Source organism: Rhineura floridana, chromosome 3 (genome assembly GCF_030035675.1).
Source record: "Rhineura floridana isolate rRhiFlo1 chromosome 3, rRhiFlo1.hap2, whole genome shotgun sequence".
NCBI lineage: Eukaryota > Metazoa > Chordata > Lepidosauria > Squamata > Rhineuridae > Rhineura > Rhineura floridana.
The window spans coordinates 137,063,841-137,086,222 of record NC_084482.1 but is presented as its reverse complement, the minus strand read 5'-3'; the positions used below and the strand labels follow the sequence as shown (position 1 = coordinate 137,086,222).

Below are 22,382 nucleotides of genomic sequence, written 5' to 3'. Positions count from 1 at the left end.
ACTCAATATATGAGGCAAAATGTGCAGGAACTATTCTCATTTGTGAGAAACTAGTTTCCTCATGTTTTCCAGTGTTGTTAGCCAATGAATGAAGTCAGAGCAATGTTTGACATTCAGGAAAGCAGATCTAGCTAACTGCACCAAGAGAAGGCTAGAGTGAACACCCACTGTCTGGAATAAAGGAGAAGTTTGTTATTAAGACTTTATTTTTCCTGGCCTACCCTGGTGAAGTGGTTGCTGCCCCACAGATAACAATTCTGGTATCCAGGTTTTTAGTGTGGCTGTGTGACTAGGCAATATTGCCTCTCCTGAAAACAAAAGGTAGCAGCAAATACAGGAGTTCATTATCTTTCTGACTCTGGTCTTATTTCATGCCAAACAAAGTAATCTCCCCCGGCCCCAAATTTGTAAACAGTTTAAAAATTATTTGGTCACTGTCACTGCAGATGAATTCCTTAATTATTATACCCGTATTGTAGGGAGTGAGGCTATGGCTAAGAGTGTGTGGGTTATACCAGCCCTGCAAAGTAACCAAGTGTAGTTATAGCCATTTTGCTGGTGGGAGGGAAAGGTTAGGGTAGTGTGTGACAACCCTGAAGTGTAATCCAGTGTTGTTATATTTATTTGTTTTATTCCATTTATATACCACCCTTCGTCAAGAGACCCCAGGGTGGTTTACAACAGAGAATGGAAGAAACAATATATATCAATACTTAACATAATATCTATACAATATAAAAAATTAAAGCAATTATAATGAGAAATACTCAGTAAAATACAAAGTCTCACAACATAAGTTATTACCTACTTATCTCAGGTTCAACTGTAAAATGTCAAACATATATAACAGCAACAACCTAAGATATAATTAAGGGAGGGGGAATTAAAAGTCTATCACTATTTAAATTAGTGACCACTCTGTTAAATCAGTTACTCACGCTTCCAAAGAACTCACAACTGTGCATATTGGCCACTGTCGTGTCAGATAGTATTTGGGGCTTGGATTCCATATTCTTAGATGCAAGAGGCCTTTAGCCCTGGGGGGTGGGAGAAGAGAAGAGGATGATGACCAGCTTCTGTTGGTGGGCCATTCTGACAGGTGCCCACTGTGATGTTCCTGCTTATAGTGTAAATATGGTAAGTGCTGTTTATATAGAAGACATATGGTAAGTGGAGTGAAAGAGGAGGGGGGAGTAGATGAGCAGTAGAATGCTGGATGATTGGCTGAGCGTTTGAATGGCTGGGAGTATAAATGGAAGAATGACAGTTGAATCTGTGTGGATGTTGGGAGTGTGGAGAAAGAGGGAGTTGGAGTTCTGATTAATAATAAGTCAAGTACAAAACAGGAATAGATGAAACCATACACTTGTGAAACATTCTAAAACTAATCTTGTTATTTCTGATATTTAATAAATACTTATTTGGTTTACCAAAGGCCTGATCCTTGGCTGGGGGATATACATACCAGAAGGGAGGGCAAGGTAATTACCAAGGCTGAACAGAAACAGTATCTAATGGTGGCAGCGGTGAAGGGAGGAATAATAACAATTCAAGTATCCAGAGCAACCCAGAGTTGTATGCGTTATCTATAAAGATACAAGGGGGTTGGGAACAGCGTAAGCACGCAGTCACAAAAGTAACCAGCTAGAGAGAGACTGAGGCAAAGTCTCTGGGAGTATTGGTTATAGGACGTGACTGGTGGTGCTGCCTAGCAAGGGGATCTAGTGAGATCTGTGCTAGAGCGGAGTGAGAAACCATATAAAGGTCCGGACTGGTGATATCCCTGGTGGTGCCTAGTGAAAGGCAGTAGCCACAAGCAGGTGGGAACCTGACAGGGAGAACCAGGGAAGGACGTCACACCCACCTCTTAATCAGTCCAGCCAAGCAGGGCTGGAAGTTACCACTGATCAGTGCAGACTTCAAGCTCTTTCTGTGGGATTGGCAGTACTACCAAGTTCTCCCTATTCCAGCTGGCTTCCTCTCACCACCATTCAGCTGATGGGTAGCGACAGCAAGCCTTCCTTGCTAGTGCATAATTGGAAGTGCAGTTTAAGGCTTTCGATTGTATACTGACAGCTGCATCTACACCTGCCCCTCAGGTGGGTGTGGTTTGAGGGGGGAATGACCTCACAGTTGAAATTGGGGGCCCTGCTGGGCCTACTTAGAACTATGGGCCGGAGGTTCCTCATGCTTGTACTTTAGTCAATTAAAGTAGCACATCACCTTCAACTTGCTTCTACAAATCTCCAAGTTAGAAGAACTACACTGATTCAGAGACCTAATTACACTATAACTGTCACATATTAAGAATGGCCAAACTTGAATTTTAAGGTCTTAGATACCATGGGTGGTATCCGACGAAATATTACTCTGAGCAGACCCACTAGAAATCAATGGACTTAAGTTATTTACATCCATCTATTCAGAGTATGTCCAACTTTGAATATGATCCTATGTTTTCTTTTCATTATGCTTTCATTTTCCAGAATGTATACATTTGTTCCCTGCCTCCCTTTTCAGGGTCATTGTTGTGCTTCCTTTCATACACGGCTCTGCTCTTCATGAACAACTCAACAGCATTACTGGCCTTGTTCAAATGATCTAAACCATAGTTTATATCACCATGAAAATAAATTGTGGCAATCCCTCCTTATCCATGTATGACAGAAGGGGAGTACAAATTTCTGCTTTCACTTTTGACTAAGCCACAAATTTGAGGAACTGTAGTTTATCCCAATTCTAACCAGGATCACACCAGATTTGATTTGTTACCTTTCCCTCTGTTAGGAGAGATGGACAGACTTGAATTCAAACTTGAGTTCATGCTGGAAAGCGAGGATGATGATGATGATGTAGTGTTCCTTTGCATACAAATATTACTAGGAGGTTTCAGTTGTGTTGTTTTGATCCCCAACTTGCTGGGAGTTGGAAGAGCTCTCTTGTCTTGCACTGATGAACTGTTAGAGAATGACAAATCTCCTGAATCTGAAGCAATACTTGATTTATCAGACAGGAAATCTTCAGATGACCCCATACTGTTCAAATTATTCCTGCTGGAAGTACTAGGCAGTTCCCCTTGTTTTGCCTGTCCTGCTGCTAAGAGATTTCTATTTCCAAACGCAGATGAATTTTTTATAGTCTGGGATGCACTTGGTTTTTTATTGTTTTTTTCACTCTTGTGCTAGAAGCAAAACAGGTTCTTGCGGCACTTTACCCATTTTACTAGGACTAGATGTGTTTAGAGGTAAGTCTAGAGAATGAGAGTTGTACATTCCTGTGATTGGTTGCCTTGAATGCTTCTGAAATGAAGGTGGCAGTTGGCAGACTGAGCTTTCCCACACACAGCAAGTCTCTCAATCGCCTTTGGGTCTTTATCTATCACTATTTCTCAATTATTTTCACTTAGATTCTTTTATGAATTTTTCCACAACCTCTGTCTTTCGTTCTTCCAGTTGGCCACTGTTGTTTCTTTTTGCTTTGCTGGCAATTTGTAGCTGGAGAGCAATCAGGTGAGCCTCTTTAAAAATCTCCGCAAACTTTTCCTCAGCAAGTGAGCTCCATGTTGGTTCATCCAGTTGTGTGGGGGTAGAATTTTATCTTCAGTCCCTTCTTGGACTTCAAGAGACACAGCGATACATTTTTCTTTATGGCCCACTGGACCAACAAAAGCTTCATCCTCACTTTCACTTGTAGAAGACAGCGAAAGGTCAAAGTCAAATTTTTCATCAGTCAGGAGGGGAAAGTCTTCATTCACCCACTCATTCACTTCCATCATTTTACATGCAAGGGTGTTTTTTTATATATATACTGGTGTGTTGGAATTTTGAAGGAAATGCAGAGTAGGTGGTGTGTGACTATGAAGTTGGTTGTAGCAGCACTGAAATTTAATTAAGTGCTAGAGTGTGTGTGTGCATGCGTGCATGCGTGCGTGCGCGCAGAGCTAGAATGGAGAGCTTCAGCAGTAAATGGAGTGGCACTGTAAGGCTGCCAAGAGCTGGCGTAGATGAATATCAGATCTACTAATTGATGGAGGGGAAGACCTATAATATAATTTTCTCAGAAATCACAACTCAGTCACCAGGAATATTAGATCTGGTCTCTGATGCTAGTTACCTAAGTATAAAAGACTCAAATGCAATTTCATGAAATTTTCTAGAACTAATTTATTAACTGCTTCTAAAATAAAAGTAGCTAGTAAGTGGAAAACAGTAGAAGGACCAAATATTTCTAAGTGTCTGAATAAGATGAAATATTACTAAGGCAAGGTAACACCAAAGCCAAGATGATGGCAGCATAGTTAAAGAACAGAAGCAAAGAAGCGATTAGAAGCAAGGAGGCTTCTTACATAAAACGGAAATCTTGTCCAAATGAGGAGAACAAAGTGGAGGACAAACTTGGAAAAGAAATGCAAGGAGACTGTACAGGATGCAAAAAGGAAAATTTCAAAAAATGAGGCACACATTGCTAAAATCATAAAGACCAGCAACAACAAACCCTTGAAATACATCAGTAGCACAAGACTGACTAGGGAGGCAGTTGCATCTTTGGATAACAAGGACATCAGATGTGTGCTACAGGAGGAGAAGGAGACTGCAGAGAAGCTAAATGAACTAGTTACACCTGTCTCCATAGTGGGAGATGTAGGGCAGATCCCTGTGCCTGAACTAACTTTCACAGGAACTGAGACAAGGAGTGGTGACAAGAGTTAACATTCTGGGCCTTACTGACAAATGAACAAATCACCAGACCCAGATGGCATTAAAGAACTCAAATGTTTAAAATGCTGATCTGCTTAGAAAAACATATAACTTGTCCCTAAGATCGGCCTCCGTATTGGAGCAGTGGAAAGTGGTCAACATAACACCAGTTATTGGTTGCCATGTGTAAGGATTGATGAAAGGATGTGTAACAAAAAAAAGGGGGGGGGAAGACAAAGAAAAAACCTGGGTAAAGGTATAATGATTGTGTATATAGTGGTTGATGAAAATGAGAGATTCTGACAGTAGTTCTGTGAGCACTGGGCAGAATATTTTTGAGATCTTGATTTATGTTCAATATGTGATTTACACGCCTATAAAGACTTTTATATTGATATTATTGCTACTTATATGGATATTATGTTTTATTGTATGTCTATGTATTCAATATTTTTTCTTAAATTGTTTGAAATTGTGTATTTATATACCTGGATTTGTTGTTGTTGTTGTTGTTGTTGATGATGATGATGTAGATATAAACTGCTGTGAGATCTGTTTGATAGTAAGCACTCCATAAATGACATAAATAAGGAATTGAGAATAAAACTGCTAATATAATGTGGTACACATATATGGTACAACCACACTTGGAATGGTGTGTACTGTTCTGGTCATGACATCTCAAAAAGGATATTGTACAGCTGAAAAAGATGCAGAAAGAGCAATCAAAACGATCAAGGAGTTAGAGCAAGTCCCTTAAGAGAAAAGGTTATAACACTGGGCTTTTTAGTTTGGGGGTAGGGAAGGCAAGTAAGGGGAGGTCGTGCTAGAGGGATATTATGCATGGTGTGGAGAAAGATAGGGAGAAGATTTTCTTCCCTATTTCATAATACTACAGCTTAAGGTCATCCAGTGAAACTGAAAGTTGGATGATTCAGAAAAGTCAAAAGTTCTTCACTCAGCACAAAGTTATAGAGCTCGCTGTCTTTGTACAAGATGTAGTGTGGTGATTACTGTCTACATTGATGGCTCTAAAAAGGAAGTTATGGAGAATAAGGGTCTCAATGCCAACTAGTTGTGATGGCTATAGGCTATATCCAGTATCAGAGGGAGTGCTGGACTGGCATCATTGGTGTGTTTTTGCAGCCCCAACCTCAGCACCACTCTGCTACACCACAGTGCCGTTCAGGTAAGCTGCAGCGATGCCAGTGTTGTGAGGATGGCTCTGCCTTATCTCACTGGCTGCTCCTGGAATGGGATTCATAGAACATAAGAAGAGCCTGCTGGATCAGGCCAATGACCCATCTGGTGTAGCATCCTGTTTTCCCAGTGGCTAACCAGATGCCCAAGGGAAGCCTGCAAGCAGGACTTGAGAGCAAAAGCACTGTCCTATCCTGCAGCTTCCAGCAACTGGTTTTCAGAAGCATAGTGCCTCTGACTATGTTGGCAGAGGACAGCAATCATGGCTAGTAGCCATTGATAGCCGTATCCACCATTAATAAGCCTTATCCTCCATAGCTGGACCAAGACCACTGGGGCTTTCCATGTCAAATGCAGCATGATGAATTGGTGCTGGAAGCACACTGATAGCCCACGCGGTTGCCTCCTCATTGGTTAAATATACCTATTTCCCTTCACCAGACATGCAGTGGGCTGCAGCAACAGAAACTTCTGAACCATCTTCAAGAGCAGCCCATTACATAATGCATTGCAGTAGTTGATGCTAAAGAGTACAGAGTTATAGATGATTGTGGTGAGATCCTGGATCTCTTAAGTAGAGATGCAGTAATCAGATCATATCACAATTATAAAGCATTTGTGTAATTTAAAAACATATTATTACAAAAGAGAGATTGCATCCATAATAGAGAATATCTGAATTAGTAGATAAATAAATTAGTAGATAAAAAAATCTGGGTTCAGGCCTGGTTATGGGACTGAATCTGCCTTGGCTGTCCTGATGGATGACCTTTATCAGGAGATGGGGAAGTGCAACCCTGTTATTCTTACTTGATCTCTTCGTGGCTTTTCATACCATTGACCATGGTATCTTTCTGGGCCGACTTGGTGAGATGGGTATTGGAGGCACTGTTTTACAGTGGTTCCAATCCTATTTCCAGGGTTGCTTTCAGAGAATAGCATTGGGTGATTGTCATTCAGCCCCCTAGCAGTTGTACTGTGGGGTGCCGCAGGGTATCTTCTTCTCCCCCATACTGTTTAACATCTATATGAAGCCCTTGGGAGCTGTCATCAGGAGATTTGGGGCAAGGTGTCAGCAGTACGCTGACAATACCCAGCTCTATTTCTCCGTAACACCTGAATCGGGAGAAGACGTGCAAGCCCTGGACCACTGCCTGGACTTGGTGGTGGGCTGGATGAGGGCCAATAAACTGAGCCTGAATTCTAGCAAGACGGAGGTGCTGTGGGTTGGTGGTTCCCGAGTTCAGATAATTGGTCAGTTGCCTGCTTTGAATGGGGTCATACGCCCTCTGAAAGATAAGGTCCATAGTGTGGGAATGCTCCTTGATTAATCTTTGTCACTAGAGGCCCAGGTGACCTCCGTGGCTAGCTTCAGTTGGTAAGATAGTGGTGGCCGTTTCTGGACTGGGATAGCCTGACCACTGTTGTCCATTCATTGGTAAACTCCAGGCTGGATTACTGTAATGTGCTCTGTGTGAGCTACCCTTGAGGTTGGTCCGGAAACTGCAGCTGGTGCAAAGCGCAGCAGCGAGTCTGCTCACTGGGACAGGGTATCATCAACATGTCACCCTGCTGCTGAAGGAATTGCACTAGCTACCTATTAGCTACCAGACTAAGTTCAAGGTTCTAGTTTTGGTGTACAAAGCCCTACACAGCTTGGAACCAGGATGCCTGAAAGATCGTCTTATCCCTTATATACCCAGTCAATCACTGAGCTCTGCAGGTGAGGACCTCCTGCAGATACCAACTTATCAGGAGGTTCGTTTCACACAACATAGGATATGGACTTTTAGTGTAGTGGTGCCTACCCTTTGGAATTCCCTCCCCTTAAATATCAGATAAATGTTATCTTTTCGGCGCCTACTGAAGACCTTCCTTTTTCAAAAAGCCTTTTAAGTTGAGACCTTATCCCAGTCTGTGTCTGTGCTGGAATTGCTTTTTAATATGTTTTTAAACCTTTTTTAAAAGATGTTTTTAAAGATGTTTTGTTTCTAAATATTTTTAAAGTCTGTTGTTACGATGTTTTAAAGTGTTTTTGGTGCTTTTGTTTGCTGCCCTGGCCTCCTACTAGGAGAAACGAAGGGATATAAATCAAATAATATAAACAAGCAAACAAACAAACTGGACAACAACATTGCATATGTGGACTCCCTCCCATGCAGTGGACTTCACCTTCCTTTTCTCCCCACTGCAGCCTCCCACATGCCCCCCAAACCTGCTACATGGGCTCATGGAGAGCTTCAGAGGGAAGACAAGGTGAAGTCCTGTTGCATGAGTGAAAGTCCATTCCACTTGCACATGGACACTCTTGGATACTATGCTTGTTACATAAACTTAAATAATGATATGCTTTGATTAAAACATCTCTTTTTTAAAGTTGCCAATTTTATGGTAGTTAATAGATTTTTTAAACAGTTTGTGTTAAAAAAGAAAAACCTCTCCAAAACCCTTTATTTGTCCTGACTGGGCAAAAGAACTCACTAATCCCATTAGAAGAATGCAAACAATGCCAATGCATAGCTGAACTATAAGTCTTTTGTTACTGCTCTGAAAAGCCTCAAATTTAAAATTTTTGAAAATTGCGTACACGGAACTGCACAATTCATGGAAGACTTTTGAATACATGTGAAGAGGCAGAAGTGTACTTCTCTGCTCTACTGAGATAACCCTCTCTGTGTTATAACCGATTTTCGTGGAGAGGAAGGAACTGCACTTGCAGTCTTTACACAATATGAAAGCCCCTTTCTCATCTGCTCCCCACTGAACAGCTAATTGGTGGAAGGGAACTCAGAGGGATGATGAAATTGGCTACAGGCTGCATGTGGTCCATCAGTTGGGGGTTCCCTATCTTGATCTAGAGGGATGATCCACTCTATCACCACCTTTTCCCTTCCTCTCCTGAACCCAGAGTTTTGAACGTGGATTCTCCTACTATTGACACACACAGAATGCTTAGTACTAAAGCATCAGCTTTGCATCTAGAGGGTTCCGAGTTCAAGTCCCAACATCTCCAAGTAGGGCTTGAAGAGAACCTTGTCTGAAATCCTGGAGAGTTGCTGCCAGCCAGTGTGGACAATTCTAAACTAGATGGACCCATGTTCTGACTTGGTAAAAGGCAGTTTCTTATGTTATTACATATTATCATGCAGGGAGCTGGATTTATGCAAAGACTGTGTGAATGCGAGGCATATACTGGATTGTGTTCTACTCCTAGAAATTTTAATTTTATTTGTTCGGTTTTCAGAAAAATATAAAGCAGGAAACTAGTTTCTAGCAGAATCCTTAACTGCAATTTTCTATATACAGTATGTCAATGTTCTTACTCATAATGGCCCATCTAGTCCAGCATCCTGTTCTCATAGTGGCCAGCAGATGCCCATGGGAAGCCTGGAAGCAGGACCTGAGTGCAAGAGCACTTTCCCTTCCTGGGCTTTCATAAGGGAGTTGTTCCACCCCTTGATCATTGCCCTTCTCTGAATCTTTTCCAACTCTACAATAACGTTTTTGAAGCAAGGCAACTAAAACTGTACAACAAATGTATTCCAAATGTGGTCATACCATAGATTTGTGGTCACACCATAGAACAGCATTATGATATCGGAAGCTTTATTTTAAATTCTTTTCTTAATGATCCCTAGAATAGAGTTTGCCCTTTTCACAGCTGTTGCACACTGGGCTACATCTTCATCAAGCTATTCATGATGACCCCAAGGTCTCGTGTCAGGCCAGTCACTGCCAGTTCACACCACATGAGCATTTGTGTCAAATTAAGATTTTTTTCTTCCAACATGCAGCACTTTACATTTTTTTACACTGAATTGCATTTGCTATTGTATCACCCATTCGCTCAGTTTAGAGCAGTCTTTTTTTGAGTTCCTCACAATCCCTTCTTGTTTTAACGATTCTGAACAATTTAGTATCATCAGCAAACTTGGCCACCTCACTGCTCACCCCTAACTCTAGATCATTTGTGAACAAGTTCAAAACTACAGGTCTGAATACTGACCCTTGGAGGACTCCACTTTCTACATCCCTTCACTGTAAGAACTGTCCATTTATTCCTACTCGCTGCTTCCTCTGCAACTAGTTCCTGATCCACAAGAGGACTTCTTCTCTTATTCCATGACCACTTAAGTTTACTCCAGAGTCTTTGGTGAGGCACCTTGTCAAAAGCTTTTTGAAAGTTAAAGGACTCTGTCAACTGGATCACCTCCATCTAAATATTTGACACTCTCAGTCAACTTTAATAGGTTAGTGAGACAGGACTTACCTTTCAGAAGCCATGCTAGTTTTGCTTCAGCAAGGCTTGCTCTTCTATATGCTTGGTTATTTTATCTTTAACTATGCTTTACACCAGTTTTTCCAGAACAGACATTAAAATAACTGGCATGTAAGTTCTGGGGTCCCCCCTGAATCACTTTTTAAAGATTGATGTAACATTGGCTACTTTCCAGGCCTCAGGTATGGAGGCAGATCTTAAGGACAAGGTAGAAGCTCAGCAATCTCACATTTTAGTTCTTTGAGAACTCTTGGGTGGATGTCATTGGGTCCCGGCAATTTGACAATTTTTTGTTTTCTCTAGTAAGACTAAGACTTTGTCACTCATCACCACTATCTGCCTCAGTTCCTTAGACTCCCCTCCTGCAAAAGTTAGTTCAGGGACAGGGATCTGTCTTTTATCTTCCACTGTGAAGACAGATGCAAAGAATTCATTCACCTTCTCTGCAATCTCCTTATCCTCTTTTAGCACCCCTTTAACTCCCTTGTCATCCAAGGGTCCAACAGCCTTCCTAGATGGTCTCCTGCTACTAATATATTTCAAGGGTTTTTTTGTTGTTGGTCTTTGTTTTTTTATCAATGTGCTTTGCAAATTCTTTTCCCCTTGTTGTTTGCTTGCTTTTCCATTCCCAGTTTTTCAATATTTTTTTCTCCTTATTCGGACAAGACTTTGATTTTCTGAAGGAAGCTTTCTTGCTGCTAATAGCTTCTTTGATTCTGCTTGCTAACCATTCCAGCATCCTCTTGCCCTTGGTGGTATCAAGGTATACAGTCCAGTTGAGCTTCTAATATTGTGTTTTTAAACAACTCCCAAGCATTCTGGATCTGACCCTCTAGACTTTGCCTTTCAACATTCTTTTTACCAATCTCCTCATTTTCAGAAAGTTTTCTCTTTTGAAGTCAAAAGTAACTGTGTTGGATTTTCTTGGCAATTGGTCATTTACATGTATGTTGAATTTAATAGTACTATAGTCACTGCTCCCAATTGGTTTGACAATGCTTACATCTCCTGGGTGCCACTTAAGATTAAGTCCAAGGTCACCACCCCTCTGGTTGGTTTCATGACCAACTGTTCTAGGACACAGTCTTATAGGGTATCTAGACATTTTACCTCTTTGTCATGACTGGAACATATATATAGCCAGTCTATGTCAGAGTAGGTGAAGGGACCTATTACTACAAGATTTCCTCTTTTGGAATATTCCTTGATTTCATTCTTCATCTCAAGATCTCCTTGAGCATTTTGATTGGGGTGGGAACAATAGCATGTCCCCAGTACTAAAGTACTTGGGGTCCAGTATCACCACCCACAACAATTCTGTGAAGGAATCTGCTCCCTGTGGAATTTCTAGCTTGCCAGACTCCATGCCCTCTTTGACGTACAGAGTGAGACCACCTCCAGTATGTCCTTCCCTGTCCTTCTGATAGAGTTTATATCCAGAGATAACTGTGTGCCACTGGTTTTCTCCATTCCTACCCGGTTTCTGTTATGCCCACTATAGCAATGCTGTCCCCTAAGACCAAGCACTCCAGTTCTCCATCTTGGCTTGGAGACTTCTGGTATTAGCATATAAACACTTGCATACAGTGTCTTTCTTCAAGTGGCTTTGGCACCTGTATTTTGGCCAGTGGTGCTTTGGTCTCTCTGAATAGCTATCCTGTGCCACCTGCGCTCACAATCCCTAGTTTTCCACCCCTTGAAATCTCTATCAAAAATTGTTTTCAGTTCTGTTTTAAAACCATGGATGTGTTGTAACATTTTACACCATAATACATGAACTACAAATGTATAACACTTGTGAGTTTCAGTTTGAAAAATACTCGTTTTCCAGCTTTAAATACAAATTCTAAATACACTGTATAAAAATTATCTCATTGAAATCAAACAGTGGGGATTTGCAGAGGCAACCAAAGAAGAACAAACAAAGCACAAAAGAAACCATGAAACAATTTTGGGTTAGAAAAGGCCATAACTTTATTTGATGGGATTGCAACACCCTAAATGGACCAGTGAGAGAATCTCAGTGCGACATTCACACACACACACACATACGCACACACTGTGAGGACAGCAGTAGGAAGCCAGGAGAGCCAGAGAATGAAAATCAACAGTTTAATCTTTTTATGTTCTCCCATTCTGTAGGCAATTAATTTAGGCTTGGAGAGTAGATAAAATTATTAGTTTCATTTGAGCTAAAACTCACTGGCCGCAATGTAACACAGAGTTCACTGAAAAAGCTTAAGCATTGATAAGTCTACTAGACTGAACATCTCATTTACCTGTATTAGGAACCCTTTCCTTAAATCCACTCCCAGATGTTGTCAGTCAATAACTCTGATCATCTCTGACTGTTGGTCATGCCACCTGAGGATGATGGGCATTGTAATCCAATAACATCTGAAGACTCAAGACTGGGGAAGGCTGCTTTAAGTGCAATAGAGCAGCATTAAGGCTGCTCTGATAATCTACTAGATTTGCCTTCCAAAACAGATGTTGTTTTGTTAGTGCCAACAATTATCCTGAACTCTTTATGTCTAGTTCTACTTGATTTACTTCTCATTGGTATGAAAAATAGTAATTAGCAGATGGATGTGCAAACTCTTGCAGAAACTGTCATTCTCCTGTCACCAAGGAGAATCTTTGGCAAGACTGGGAGGATGAAGAGTGGGTTACAGATGTTGGGGAAGGGGCTTGGGCAATCCTGGGGAAGACACTTCCAGAAGCCTCTGGCAACGCTGAGTTTAGTGAGGTTAATGTATCTCATTGCTCCTCGTCTCTGACAACTGAGGAGATTGCCTCACTGGCACCCAGTCCAGATCTGTCAACAATTAATAAACAACCTGGAGTCTTCCAGAGAGGGGAAAATGAAAGCAGTCTAGCAGAGCCTGAATTTATGCTTTCACCATGGTCAAGGAGATTAGAAAAAGACTGCTTCAGAAAATGCTCTCAGCTCCTAGAAGGAGCCTTTACCTTGCAGCAAAAGCAAGAAATTACTAGAGAATGCTTGGGCGAGTATGTTCCTGCCCACTTCCTTTATAATTAAGATGGATGAACAAGATTAAGGCATAGCAACAACAGTCTGCTGTTGCCTCCACATACCTAGTTTGCATCCTGAGATATGTAGTCTGTTGTTGCTTTAATTTGTCTAGTTTGTATGTTTCAGAGTTATGCCTAGTCTGTTATTTTTCTGTATCCCGAATCATGCCTAGAATGCCTGATGCTGCATTCCTGTACTGATCTTTGTAATAAAGCTTTGTTTGAAACCCAAACACTGAGTCTTGAGTTGCTTCTCTGGTTGGGAGCCAGGATATAAATTAGCTGAAGAGGAGGAACATACTATGGGTTGTTTTCAAGTAAGTCCAGACATTAATTAACCTGGTAGACATATCTAGTAACTTCAATGGGTCTACTTTGAGTAGGACTAGCATTGAATACTACCCTACACATGTATCTGAGTGAAGTTGTTCATCAGCACTGCATTAATGGGATGTGAATTCTTATGAACAATCATGTCCCTCAACTTCCACAAGTACTGCAACCAGTGATGTAATTAAGCAGAAGTAGCACTGGATCAGAGTGTATATGGCGTGAAGAAGCAAAATGGGTTCCTGCTGGGAGGGCGGGATATAAATAAAATAATAAATAAAATATTTTTGAGCCTATAGCTAGCACTTTCCAGGTCAGTCTATGTACATGTTCACAGACATCCTATTTTGTCTCTTTCCCCTCCTCAAATTGTACATGTGTTCATGCATCAAGGCAAGGCAGCAAAAAATAAAAAAGGAAATTGCAACACAACCTGCAATATTTCGCAGATATTTACACATGTAAAACACACAAATGATGTATTCCAACCACTGTAAAGCCTATAAATTTAACAATGCTTTTGGGGAGTGGAGTGGAAACAAGAACCTTGCACGTGTGTAAATTATTTGTGAAAGCAGGGCTATTTGAAGCATTCCACCAACTCTCTATAGATATTCAAGACCACAGGTAGGCAAATAAGAAAACTCCACAGAAATATGCAAACATATTGCATACATCTTTAGTTCCCATTATTTGAACTCCCTCCCCAACTTTTACGGTGAAACTACCCAGTGTCCCTGTTTCGGATGCCTACTAGCAAGCCTATTTACCTGGGTTAAGGTCAGTGTCCAAATCCCAAGATCCTGCACTGTACACCTGCTCAAGCTGTGACAAACTGCAAAAGACAAAGGAATAATATACTTCATCAACTTATAAGATCCAGGCAACCTAAGAAGGATCAGAGCACACAAGCGATAGGAAAATAGAGACCTTATAACAACCAGTGGTAGAAGGAGGCTTGCTGCAAAATGGTGGTGAGCCAGGTATTCCCTCTTCAGGGAGAAGAATGGGCAGCAGCCTGTTTGTCCTTGAATCATGACAACATACACCTTCCAGTCACTCTAAGCCCACGTTAGAATGCATTTATATCAGCCATGCCCAAACAACTGAAGTCATCACACTGGCAAGCAACCTCCTGAGACTACATCATGCGGCCACAGAAACCATAGTGTGAATCATGTATATAATTGTTACCAAACTGGAACCTAACTACATTGCATAATAGCACATTAAAAAAAAAACTTTGGGATATACATCTAATAGGTCCAACTGCATAGATTTATCTCGTGTGCATTTCTGGATCAGGGCTAATTCAGAATATTAGATACATTTACACTTTGAGTAAAGCTGGATATATTATGCACTCATACACCACAAGAATTTCTGGTTAGATACAATGATCTGCTATTGCAAATCTGAAATTAAATTAAATTTCACTGAAATTTGCTAATTTTTTATTTATTTATTTTGCATTTGGTGATTTTAATGAGATTAAATATATGAAAAGAAAATGCTTAAGAAATTATTAGCAAATATGTCAAACTAAAAAAAAGACACAAATCACTTAAATTAAATGAAAGCACTGAAATGTCACATTTAAAAGAATCAAATTCTTAAAGCTAATGAAGAATTGATTCATTTTAATATTACTTGATGGTTCTTATAAAGGCAGAAAATAAGTTGCTACTGAAATTGGAAATATAACGTACTGATTTAAATGCCACAAAAACGGCTTTTAAAGAGGAGAGGAAAGCCTCCGCATTAGTGGAACACCGGTAAGCGGAGTGCTGGTAAGCGGGGCCCTACTGTAATAATAGCTGAGTTAAATTATGTCACACACTGGTACCATCATTTCCTTCCAGATTTAATCTCCCAGTCCATTGATGCTACTTATTATCAACTTTCAGAAAGCCATGGATATTTGTGAAGAATTACCTCAAAAGCATCTGCCTGACAGACTAGCATAACTGATCTCATACAAAATTCTAGCTTAAACTGCACCATACAGAAGTTCAGTTGCTTTCACCCTACATTCAGCCACCAAATAAGGCATACAAAAGTAACAATTTATAATACAGTATAATTTTTTTAAATGATCCATTTTAAGTTGCCCAATAGAAAACAGACGATGTTAAAATGCATCGCATATAGTTTTCTGTGTGAGCTGCTTGTTAATATAGTTAATATAGTTTCAGAGTCACCCAATAACATTTTCACACAGGCCATATATTGAAGCCACCTGGAACTGAATATTCAGGCCTGCATACTCATGATACAGTGCTGACAAAGTGGCTTGCATTATTAATGTTTTTCATGAGTTTCTCCACCAGGGATAATAAGACTGGTTAAAGATAAAGAGGCTACACAGGAGTTCATTATGTACTTTAATGTTATTATGACACTAGGAAATTTAAGGAGTGAAAAAGCTTTTGTAAGCCTATTGCACCGTTTGTTAACTCCAGCACTGCTGATAGTGGCCTCCTCTGTTTTGTTGAGTAGAAATCTCTTACCATCTCCTGATTCTGTCAGGAAGGCTGAAGACATGGAAACATTCAATAGTAACTTACACACTCTCTGCAGTAACAGTAATTAGTCATAGGTTTCATCTTGCTATGTGGTGGCAAGATGTTTACTCTGTTGTAATTTTACAATATCCTGCTTTCCAATATCTTTTGGTAAGGTGTAGTAATTCTTCCCTTTAGCATAGCAAGATGATACAGAAGGCAATTACAGGGAACCAAAACTTTTTCTCATATGTGACTACACATCTGGATCTGCTGTACAATTACCATCCAGCAGTTAAGTTGGTTATCTGTATGACATTACCAGCTGGATTCGTGTATACTGTAGTGGTGTTGTCTATATTCACCCAAAGTCTCAGAGAGAAGCTTATGCCTTCCTGTCAAATAGCCAGTCAGCTACTACGACAGTTTAATGAATTTATCTTCTTTTGGAGATAACAGACACATCTTTGCAGGTAGTTTAGAGGCATATAGTGATGGTCAAAAAGGCTGTTGCCAACACTGAATTGGTAGCTGTTTCTATATGGCAGCCAAACTCCAAGATCGAGTCCTGCAAATGTAGAATTTGGCAATGTTCTTGTTCTAAAGTCTCGGAAAGTGTGCTTGGTATCTATATATAAGTTTTGTTGGATGGAGAATTTAAATTTTAAGTTCTCCATAACGCCCAAATAATCTAAGATGGCTTCCATAATCCAAAATGGCCACCATAGCAATCTACAAAATTGTAGGACAATTTTTCCCCATTAATATAAGTTGGAAAATGAGAAATGATGAGAGGTCTGTGGTAATGATATATGGTTATGATGGGTATGGTAATTCAAGAAGTCGTCTCCCCCTCCCACACACACATTGACACACCCGCACCATTTCCTAAACTGGGACTTAAAACCAGAACTTGGAAAAGTTACTTTTTAAAACTACAACTCCCATCACCCCCCGCCAGCATGGCCACTGGATTGGGCTGATGGGAGTTGTTGTTCAAAAAAGTAACTTTCCCAAGCTCTGTTTAAAACATTCAACAATCATTAAAGTCAATGCAAAAGATAGACTCCTTCCACTGAAATGAGATCATGCACTCTGCTAGAATGGATGAATGGGGGCTTTTTCATACCCTTGTTAATACCCTTACCCTGGACTCTGAGTGATGCATATTCTCATCCCAGGAAGCCAAAACAAGGCACAGCTCCTCAACTATCTCATTAAAGATGTCCCGGCTGAAAACAAGTACCCAGAGCTTGCCATATCAATGTTTGATGGAATGGCTATTCTATGGAAAACATCTTCTGCCAAGGGTGAGACATTTAGCTCAGTGGCACAGAAGGTATTCCAGAAGGTCACATGGGTTCCAAGCAGCACAGTGGATGTTGTATGCGATGTATGCAATATGTCTTCCACTAAAGACACAGAGAAGCCACAGTTCAGAGAATCCTGCACCATCAGGGGTAATTTACAGCAGTGTTATGGGGACACATGAAATGACATTAAAACCTATTAAAATATCTTTTTAAAACATCTTTTAAAAAACAGATTTAAAAACAGCTTTAAAAGCAATTCCAACACAGACGCAGACTGGGATAAAGTTGTTGAAAAAGGAAGGTTTTCAGGAAGTGCCAAAAAGATAACAGATAAGGTGCCTGTCCAGTATTTAAGAGGAGGGAATTCTAAAGGGTTGGTGCCACAAAACTAAAGGTTCACTTCCTATGTTGTGCAGGACAGACCTCTAAGATGGAATCTGCAGGAGGTCCTCACCTCAGAGTGCAGTGATCGACTGGGTATATAAGTGGAAAGACCTTATTTCAGATATCCTGGTCCCAAGCTATATAGGGCTTTGTACACCAAAAGCAGAACCTTGAACTTGGCTCAGTAGTTACTGGGCAGCCAGTGCAATTCTTTCAGCAGCAGGGCAGCATGTTGGTGATACCCTGCCCCAGTGAGTAGTCACACCACCACATTTTTGACAAGCTGCAGCCTTTGGAGCAACCTCAAGCAACCAGTTCAGAGTTGGCAGCAACCATTTTTGGCCATCACTATATGCCTCTAAGGGCACAATCCAACTCACCTTTCTGCCAGGCTGGGGTGAGTTGGATGCCATGGAACCCCGGCTGCGCTAGCAGGCTTCAAACTCCGCAGGCAGCAGCCTTCCACCATGGCTGAGCTGTGGTGCTGCCAGGAGCCTGCCAGTGGTGCTGGGGGTCTGCTGGGGGAGGCCAGCCAGGCAGAAGTCCTGAAAACAGGGTGTTCTGGCGGCGTGGTCGGGAGGAGCTATGAAAAGACATGCGAGATCCTCCTTGCATTCAGAACCGTCCCCCGGGTCCTGTTGCACCTGGAAACTTCTCTGGCCAAAAAGCCGGTGCTTCCTGGCTAGTTTGTGTGTGCAGCTCCCAATGGAGCTGGCCTTCAGCCAGGCTGGCAGCTCCTGAGCAGGAGAAGGATCCCACGGACCTTTCTGACAGCTCCTCCACCACCAGCCCCCCTTCTACCGGCTCCCTACCAGTTGAATTACTCTGCTCACTACCTGTAAAGTTGAATCTGTTAGCTCCAACAGAGGATAAATTCAGTCCCAGCTGACTGACTATAAGGGGATTAGCCTCAAACTTAGAGAACTGCAATTGATCAGCAAGCAGTTTTCAGTAGAACATTGCCCCCAAACCTTCAGTGTGATAACTCCAAAATATTTATAAGTGTCTGGTATTAAACATTTCAGTGCACTGAAAAATCTGTTGTTTAACTGAAAGTGGAAATAAAGAAGAATGTTGTATTCAGACTTTTATTGTTCATGCTGCTTTGTGAATTTATTATGTTTTCTTTTCAATTTCCACTTGTGCTGCTGCCAGAAGATATCTATTAGACAGTAAGCAGCAAGAGAAAAATGATATCATTTTGTTTCAAACTATAAAATAATTTACATCACATTTTACTTTTGTGTTGTTGTTTTTAAACCACAAACATTCCATCATCACACTGTAGGAATAACAATAGAAAGCATAACCTTTTGCATAGTATTAAATGAACAGAGACAGTAAGTTCTTTATTTACAATTATTGTCTAGATTTAAAAAATTCATAAAAACAGATGAATAAACATATAGGAATAATAACCCCTAGTGGGATGAGTTGCCAAATGTACTGCTGTATTTTCCCACAAACTTCATGCTTTTAAGGTACAGTACGTAGAAAGCAAGCATTTTATGTATTGCAGTGAATTTCAGCATATAGACCGTTTTGGTTTTTTGATCCATTCTTCCCATCATAGAGAGGCTGAGCAATTAAGAAAGGGAATATGGTGCACAGCTTGTAGCTGAGATGCTGTTATAGCTCATCTGTTTTCTTTTCTTCTCGCCCCCCACCAAGTCTGTTTAATCAAGGTTTCTCTTGACAGAATCCAGTGTTTCCTATGCATCACAGTTAATATATGTCCTATTGCCTTTTTCTTTCTTTTAGACCTATATATGTACAGAATGAAGTGTTGGTTTCTTTTAAACAGTATTGCAAGTCTGAAATAGTACCCTACTAAGTTATTAAGAATTTGTATTACAACGTGCGCACACACAAAATGAATAAAAATCAAAGGAGAATCTGATGAAAATTAAGCTTGAAATAAAAGGCAAATCATCAATAATAAGATGTTGAAAACAAAAAGTATTCCAGTACCAACAGTTTTGTAGTTGCTTAAGCCCAAAGCTACATGCCTTTATATAGACTTTATTTTATTTCAAATATAATATCCCAAGAAGATATAGAACCTCAGTGTTACACAAAAGTTAGTCACTGTTATTTACAATCCAAGGATGAACCCTGCCTAACTTTCAATTAGATTGATTTTAAGAATAAGCTGGTCAACTGGGCTTTCATGTCAACTTTGAGAGTTAAGAAATGAGTAACATTGTCTGTTGAGAAGAGAGTTGTGTAAGCCTGGGAAGGTTTGCTGTTCAGCCAGACGTTTGGATCAGAGTGAGTTATGTAGAGCCAAAAGACATTAAAAGCTTTTTATAAGAGTCCAGAACTCTTCTTATAAGAGTCCAGAAGCTGGCAATTCAAGCTGGTTAGAGCTTTACCTAGCAAAATAGTCACGATATGCCCTGAAAACATTAGTCATTTCAAACTGCAGTTCACCAGGAATCTCATCTTGTCTGAAGAGTTTCTGGCTTGCAATAGTTCTTCTCACTACAGTTGTTCCGCCTTATTAGCCAACTTTAAAACAGCAGGCAATATGACAATAAAATACAGTTTTCAAGCTAATTAAAAGGGCCTTTTCCCAATTCTTCTGGCATAATTGATCATATTAATCAAAATGTCTTTTGCACTGTACAAGTCTATGGAAAAGATCATATGCTGAAAAGTCTTGGAGCAAACCTTGTATTAAATACAAAAGTCATTTATGAAAAACCTGTGACCCACAAAGTGCTTTGCATTCAAGTGGTTGACATGGCAATCATATAAGCTTCTAAATTACCAGGGCTGTTACCATCTTGAAAAAAAAATCTCACCCAGAATATTGCAGTTGTTTACAATGGCTTTCTGCACAGAAAGCATAATACAAGGGAAAAACAAAACTGGTGGATTTGATATAATATTCTTTTGTGATTACAGGAAGACAAGCTTGGTTTAAAAATAATCACACAAAGCACATTTCAGTATACACTTCATAAAATTTCATTCAGGTCCACATAGTGCAGAAAATGATATTGTTTTTCTTTTTTAAATGTCAAAGCAACAAACCATAGTGGTTCTCATCCAAAATGCCAACAGCCCAAATTGTGCAAGAAATAAATGCCTAAATTTCTAACAGAATAGGATTAGCACGCAATATTTCAACACTATACAAAGCCAAATATAACTTATTTTTGAACTGATATTTAGAAACTCCACTGAGCTTTATTATATTTTTTAAAAAAAATTTTTTAAGAAGCCATTGCAATACACTTGAATAATGAAATGGCCTCATCATTAAGTATTGCATCAAAACAAGGTCAAATAATTCATTAAAAAAGAGACAGCAAAAAACCTGATCATTTAAATTTATATTTAAAACAAAGGAAGCCTTTCTGTTTCATCACCCTCTGTATAGGATCACAATGCTACATCCAATATATTATATTTTGGCTTCTTTTGTTATTTGCTAGCAATATCTACATTATTTAACAAAACAAAAAACCCTACCAGTCAAAAATCAGATCACAGTTGTAATAAAACATCCAGAGTGCTATATTACAGAACTTTTCATTGAATTGAGCAATTTGTATATTATCTCGGCAGGAAGTGCTGTCTTAATCCTACAAATAGTTAAGGATATTATCTACAGTTCTGTAAACAAATTACATTCTTTATTTTAGGACATAAATAAGTTAAAATATAGCAATTTGAGCAGAAAAAGGCAACATGCTAACAAAGAAACTTTATATATATATATATATATCAATATCTAGATATAAATATATATATATATGGATATATACACATATATAGTTATATTATGTGTGTGTATATATATATATATATATATATATATATATATATATATTTCTATATATAGTCTCATAAATGCTTATTTTAGGTTCCTCTGTCCAACTGGTGCAAATCTACTGTGCAAGTTATGCTTTTGCAACTTCAAAAAATTAAATTAATCTATACAACTGAGTCCATGCCACACAAGCATTAAAAAAAACCTCACAGACCAGTGAACTGGATAGTCTCAAAGAAGTCCTCTGCATTTCCTGCTTATGGAATAAAAAGAAGGGAGGGTTAGAAGTGGGTAGTACATTCATGCAGGTGGGCATTTGTATTGTTTGTTTCTGCAGGAGGGAAGCAAGAGGGGAATATATAAATCAGCCATGTGTAAATCCCCCCCAAACCAGCATGGTCAGAGGTTCATTCTTTCCCCTCTCTTCAAAATGAACAAGAGTTCAAACAGCTTCTCAGCCAGCATTGTTTATACATATTTTTTCTATGTATATATTATTTATATTAATATTTTTGCAGTGACATTTTCAGCTAAAGTGATGTCTCCAGGCTATGGATAGGGCTTCCTGGACTAGAAGAGGTAGCGGATTTACTTGTATCAGTTGTAAGGTTTATTCCACTGTCGATAGCACTATTGTTCTTGTTCAGTGAAGACGGTGGACTTGGGTTTTGCTTGAGAGCAGGATCTTCTAGTTCTATGTCATCAATGAGAGGAATATGGGGTTGGGAATCTTCTATCCTAAATTCAGGATGAGTCATAAAGTTGTGAATGGAGGTTCTAGATTCTGGTTTTGCTAAACCTTCATAGAGAGAGCTACGGAATGCCTTCACGACGCGGATCTGAGAGGAGGGAAAAGAT

The 22,382-nt window shown here is 39.8% G+C and overlaps 1 protein-coding gene and 1 pseudogene across 1 annotated transcript in view; both read right to left on the bottom strand.

Annotated features, from left to right (window-relative positions):
- Positions 1-2,749: 2,749 nt before the first annotated feature.
- On the bottom strand, positions 2,750-3,778 carry LOC133378800 (G2 and S phase-expressed protein 1-like; annotated as a pseudogene).
- A 17,825-nt stretch (positions 3,779-21,603) lies between these two features.
- Positions 21,604-22,382, bottom strand: part of ATP2B2 (ATPase plasma membrane Ca2+ transporting 2) — a 462,511-nt gene continuing 461,732 nt past the window's right edge. The window contains exon 22 of the mRNA XM_061618080.1: positions 21,604-22,363. Coding sequence (XP_061474064.1) covers positions 22,055-22,363 — 309 coding nt within the window. The 3' untranslated portion in view covers positions 21,604-22,054. The remainder of the gene's footprint in view (positions 22,364-22,382) is intronic.